Source organism: Lactuca virosa, chromosome 4 (assembly GCF_052849685.1).
Source record: "Lactuca virosa cultivar CGN04683 chromosome 4, Lactuca_virosa_CGN04683_v6, whole genome shotgun sequence".
NCBI lineage: Eukaryota > Viridiplantae > Streptophyta > Magnoliopsida > Asterales > Asteraceae > Lactuca > Lactuca virosa.
This window is the reverse complement of record NC_136429.1, coordinates 117,379,437-117,386,190: the sequence shown is the minus strand read 5'-3', so window position 1 is coordinate 117,386,190 and position 6,754 is coordinate 117,379,437. Positions and strand designations below refer to the sequence as shown.

General features: G+C 32.5%; 1 protein-coding gene across 1 annotated transcript; it reads left to right on the top strand.

The window, feature by feature from the left end:
- The first annotated feature begins 3,513 nt into the window (after window positions 1-3,513).
- Window positions 3,514-4,968, top strand: LOC145168429 (postsynaptic protein-like protein). The gene is made up of 4 exons (XM_079087242.1): window positions 3,514-3,629; window positions 3,787-3,904; window positions 4,348-4,439; window positions 4,728-4,968. Exons 1-4 carry the CDS (start codon window positions 3,614-3,616, stop codon window positions 4,790-4,792), a joined length of 291 nt encoding a protein of 96 aa, XP_078943368.1. The 5' UTR covers window positions 3,514-3,613; the 3' UTR covers window positions 4,793-4,968.
- The last annotated feature ends 1,786 nt before the right edge of the window (window positions 4,969-6,754 follow it).

Here is a 6,754-nt window from a genome sequence, read left to right as displayed (position 1 = left end):
TTAAGAGAACCAATGGAATCACACCAAGTATGAGGCCAAACCCAATTACCGACATAGACAATATCTTTCATAGTAGCATCAAGGGGAAACCCCGCTCGATGAACCGTGAACAACACGGGGGAAAGAAATCAAGCAAAGGGTCCAACAGGATGCCAATTGTCATACCACACGGAGGTGGTGTTTCCACAACCAATTTGAGAGACAATGAAGTCTCTAATCTTTTCATGCATACCAAGGATGTAATGCCAGCCCGCTCTAATGCCTCTTTTAGTCGGTACATCCCATAAGTTTTGGCCTATGAGCTTATAAGAGTGGATCCCTTTAACTCAAAAGGATTCCTTGTTGGTAAGGAGCCTAAATGTGTGAGAGGCTATAAGAGCAATATTCCAAGTGGTCATACTTTTTATTCTAAGGTCACCTTGAGTCTTTGGGAGGCATATAGTTCTCCAAGAAACTTTGGCTTTGCCTCTTTCTAACTCACCATGACACCAAAGGAAGCCTCCTATGAGCTTCTCTATCTCCATAGTGGTGGACTTCAAGAGAATAAATATAAATGCCCAATAGATTTGCATATAGGAGGGGACACATAGAATAAGTTGGAGACTTTCAACAACGGATAAATATTTGTTTTTCAGTCCTCGAGTCTAGTTTTAACCTTGTCCACAAGGCACTTGCAATCCCTATGAAACAGGTGGTGATAAGAGGGACACCAAGGTATCTGACATGGAGGGATCCTTCAGGGAAAAAATAATTTGGTTAATAACATTTTTAGGGTGCGTTTAGTTGCGGAAAAATGAACCGTTTTCCGGAAAATTTTTCCAAGAAAAATGAGAATTTTGAAAACGCGTTTAGTTCGTCTATTTTTCTAAATTTTTCACGGAAAATGAAAATTTTCCATTTTCTAAAATTAAAAAGAAGTTGGAAATTTTTGGAAAACCGATAATCATTGTTTTCCACAATTTTCTAATTCCAAAATTTTTCTAAAATATAAACACCCACTCCCACCCCATCCACCTCTACCTACCCTCACCTTAACAACCCCAACCCACCACACCCCTACCTACCTACACTCACTCCCAAGCCCACCCCCACAAACACACACACACCAGCCCCCACAAACACACACACACACACCAACCCCCACAAACACACACACACACACACACACCCACACACACCAACCCCCACAAACGCATACATACACACACCCACACCCACACCCCCACAAACACACACACCCACAAACACACACACACACACATACACACACCAACCCTCACAAACACACATACCCACACCCACACCTACCCCCACAAACACACACCTACCCCACCCACACCCCCACAAACACACACACATACCAACCCCCACAAACACACACACACACCCCTACAAACTCACTCCCACCCCTACCCCCCACACCCACCCAACACCATTACCACAATCACCGACCTACCATCACCATCACCACCACCACTACCCCATCACCACCACCACCACCACCGCCATCACCACCACTACCACAATTGTCGCCGCCACCACCACCGCCTGTCATCACCACCACCGCCGCCACCGCCACCACCACCACCACCGTCGCCATCATCGACACCACCACTGCCCCCCGCCGCTGCCTCCACCACCGCCACCGTCCCTACGCCCACCCTACCACCACTACCGTTTTCTAAAAATGAAAACCGATAGAAAAATACATATCTAAACACGTTTTCTAATTTTCTAAAACTGAAAATGAAAAATGAATAAGTTTTAACTAAACGCGTTTTCTAAATTTTCCAATGAAAACCGAAAACGGAAAACGGAAAACGAAAACTAAAAAGGGAAACGAAAAACAGAAAATGAAAACCGTTTTTCCGTAACTAAACGCAACCTTAGTTTTTTCACCAACTCTATAATAAAAAGCCTTGCTTTTAGCCTGATTAGGGCAAAGCCCCGAAATTTTAGCAAACTCGATAAGAGAGTCATGAATGTATGAACAAAATCACTATCATAATGGCAAAAAAGAATAAAAAAATCAGCAAAGCAAAGATGAGTGATACTACAAACCCTTTAAATGTTAGCATATTTACATTTACACCGATGTTCCAACCAACATTCTTATATTTATTTTGTTTATCCATCGAGTATTATCACTAATTTCTTTATCACTTGAATTAGTGTCCACTTTATAACCAAAATCAATTTCCATGATATTATTTCCCCAAAAGCATAAATTTGCCAAAATCAAACACCTCCATAATGTTCCTATTATCTTCATCATTGTTAGCACCCATATCTTGATTACACAAGAGCAACCACATCATATGGTTCATGTTTTACATCCTTATCATTAAAAGTTTCCATTTTTTCCTTCACAAAAAGTACACACACAAAGGTCTACTTCTTGGTGTCAAGAAATAAAAAAGAAAAGACTTGTTTTTGTCGGTGTTTTTTGGGCCGAACACAAAAGAACGCACACAAAATGTGTTTTGCTTTTGGTGCTCATGTTTGATATTTTTGACAACACACTCCATATGTATTTTGTTACAGCTCATTGTTTACGATTTGTATTTTACTTTTAATATACTATATTTTTTTTGTTGGAATACAGGTTTCATCGATTTTCTTTATGTTTTTTTGAAACAATCAAGTTGAATTTGCAAACCAACATATCAAAATAAGGACTATAGTTTAACAATTTATGTTAAAAAAATAGTTATCTTATTATTTTGTAGTATTTCATTTTAAGTGACAATATGGTAATTTTAATATTTTGTTCTGTTCTATCATAATTATACCCAACGCTACATATACAATAGTTTTTTATTCTGTACTGTCCATTCCAATCCAGTTCTGTGCACTATTATTCTCCTCCCAAACCCAAGTTTTAGAAAAAAAAAAAAATGAAAACCAAATTCACAGGCTATCCCAAAATACATGGGTCACTTGCAATTCAATCTATGAAAAATATTAAGCAATTGAACGTTTTGAATATAGTTTGTAAAAATTAATTAAAAGAAGTTTTAATCCCAAACCCAAGTTTTAGAAAAAAAAAATGAAAACCAAATTCACAGGCTATCCCAAAATACATGGGTCACTTGCAATTCAATCTATGAAAAATATTAAGCAATTGAACGTTTTGAATATAGTTTATAAAAATTAATTAAAAGAAGTTTTAATCCCAAACCCAAGTTTTAGAAAAAAAAATGAAAACCAAATTCACAGGCTATCCCAAAATACATGGGTCACTTGCAATTCAATCTATGAAAAATATTAAGCAATTTAACGTTTTGAATATAGTTTGTAAAAATTAATTAAAAGAAGTTTTAATTATTAGTCTTTTGAATTAATTTTTTTTATATAAATATAAAACGTATATAGAGAAAGGGCATTTTAGTCCGTTCTGAATATAGTTTGTAAAAATTAATTAAAAGAAGTATTAATTATTAGTCTTTTGAATTAATTTTTTTTATATAAATATAAAACGTATATAGAGAAAGGGCATTTTAGTCCGTTCGGAATAATTCTTCCCAACGGGGTTAAGCAACGTGAATTTTTGTTCATCCTCTCTCGGTCTCCTCTTCCTTTTTTTTTACTCTCTGGAAATCTCACAGCTACGATGGTTTGCGAGAAGTGTAAGTCCTCTCTCTTTTGATTCTTGGTGTCTTACTTTGATTTCCCCAATAAATCTAAGCGTTTTCCTAATAATCTCATATAGCTTGTTATGTAAAATTCAATTTCGTGTTTAAGAATTTTCTAGGGTTTTAATATTTGGGGACGAAATTGAAACAGGTGAGAAGAAATTGTCGAAAGTAATTGTGCCAGATAAGTGGAAAGAAGGAGCAAGCAACACCACCGAAGGCGGTGGTCGTAAGATCAACGAAAACAAGCTTCTCTCCAAGAAAAACAGGTAACTTTTTCCTTCGTTTCTTGTTCTTTTTTTTATTTTATTTTTTAATTATATTCTCATGACTTCAGAAAACCTACCGATTCATTCAGAACCTCTTATTCTGTGATTAAGATCGATGTTAGTCAAAGTTAAAAACCAAAAACCTTATGGTTTCCATTCAGAACACCAAATTCTATTTCAATTTTCAACAACATAGATAAAGAATCAGGTAGAATGTATAGGTTTTAGGTATGTGTTAATTATTATCCATGGGAGTATTGAAAACCTTCAATTTGGTTATTTCTCTAGCTAAGAATTTGTTTATTTGAAGCATGCTAATTGCTACATTGATGATTATGGCATTATGCTTTCATTATAGAATATAGATATATATTTTGTAAAATGTGATTATACATATGTGAAAACACTAATTATTTTATTTTATTTGTTTATTTTTTTTGTAGATGGTCACCATTAGGAACAACCAAGTGCATCATCTGCAAGCAACAAGTCCACCAAAATGGCAAGTATTGCCATACATGCGCCTACTCTAAAGGTACACTACCCCCAAAAAAACTTTCTAGAATTATTTTCAAAACCAAGGGCATTAACGTCTTTTACACATACGAAATATTTATAGCGCGTCCTTGTCCCTCCTTGTCATATCTTTTTTGGGTGGGATAAAAAAATTCTAATGCTAGTCCATAAGGTCACGGTACAATGCATATCAAATACAGTACAATATTGACTATGTGACTGTGTTAGGTCATCAGGTCATGTCATGAATAACAAATGGGGTGTTAGATTGGTGAATGACATGTGATGTAATGATTTTTGGGTGTAGGTGTTTGTGCAATGTGTGGAAAACAAGTTTTGGACACCAAGAACTACAAGCAAAGCAATGTGTAATAAAATAAATAATAAACTTGTTGTTTTGTTTTTGTATGATGGTTGATTTTTGTTTTAGCTAACTTTATCAGTTATATCCTTTTATGATCTTTCATGTAACGATTGTAATGTTGGCTTACATATTACTTAACAGCTTAACACTATTGCTATTTGATCATTCTTCTTGGTTCTTTTAATTTTTCTTGTATTATTTAGTCATTGACACTTTTTTTTGTCTTTTAGTTTTCATTTTGTTTTTGTTATATTATGTTTCAACTAACTTTATTTAACAAAAAATTATCATAAACTTTCTCCATTGACCATTTTTCAAAAGGTTTTTTTTCTTCTTAAATTAACTACATCATTCTCATCTTAGTGAATTATTTTATAAAGCCTCATCGTCCAATTTGTCATTTTGTACACACATGTTATGTTTTTAAAAAGAAATATTGATTGACACTAACATTTAATGTAATAAATAAGTTATAATACTAGAAATAAAAATATATGATTCTTTTATTTTTTTTTAAATATATATAAAAGTTGTTGAGTTTTATTTAAAAATCGGTTTCTAAAAACACTAAAAATGGCACTGGAAATTTTAAAATTGTGAATAAACTTAAAACCATTTTAGTCCACAGAAGATAATTTTGAAAACATGAAAAGATTAAAATAATCATAGGAAGAAAAGGCTACAACCTATGAAAATTTTGATCATCTTGGGAGGTTGGAAGTTAATGAAGAATGTAAAATGTAGAACTCCACCTTAATTAGAAACATCAACAATTCTTATACTTGATTTGGATGCTAGTCCTTGTATATTTTAGTTGTTCTTAAACCTTAAAGACATATACCAAATAAGTCTTAAGGAAAAGCAACTAATAAGTACTCAAACTCTACACAACACATTACAAGAGAGGAGAGGGGAGAAGTCTTGGAAACCCATGACTTTTAGAGAGAAAAAGGGAGAAGTGTAAGGAAAAACAAATTAGCTTTTTTTTTTTAATTATTATTATTATTATTATTATCATATCTCCTCTTTATATACTACCACACATGTACTAAAGCACCATCCCTCAAACAAGTCTAACACATGTCCCTTTTATGACAAGTATGTGATGTAAGAAGCAAAACACAAAGAAGCCTTAACATCTTAAAGAGGTCTACACCTTTGTACAAGAAGTTAAGGATCAAGAGTGTTTTTCACTCGAGCTTCCAAATAACTAGTTACATGTAAGTAGATGGTTACTCAAAGTACCCAAATAAATATAGATAACATATATATTCATACATTATGAATCTAACTAGTTAATGTTCTATTTTATTATTATTTCTTAGAAACAATAATTCCATTTATGTTGGTAAAATATTATTTCCACAAAATAATAATTTTTCCAATTAAATATAAGAAATAGAAATATTTATCAAGGATCAAATTCTTATAAATAATACATTAACATCAAGTTGTTGTTAGTGTGACCTTTTAAAATCATATATTATCTAGAACTATCATCCTATAATATTTCTTGATCATAAAGATTTTTTCAAAAGTTACCTAAATTATTATGTTATAATTTTAAAATTTTAAAAATTGTTAAGAATATTATATAAACATTACGAGTTTAATATGTGATATTAGATTTAATAGGAAATGAACTTAGTTAATATAAAATATAAAAATATAAATATAATAGTAAGAGTAAAATAGAATTTTATTGAATAAAGAGTGAAGTGCACAAAACAAAAAACCCAAAAAACAGTCTTTAATAAGTAGTTGATAAAGTTGGCAAAAAAAACGACTCTTTCCAATATTAAAAAACACTTTATATGGGATAAAATACTTAGAAAATACAGTATTGTTGACTTAAAAAAAACTCATATCTTAGATGTTTTAATAATTTATTTGTTTACTAGGTGTGAGACTCATGTATTACATGAATTTATTTAAAAGAAAATTTAAATTAAAAATTCAAAATATTTGAG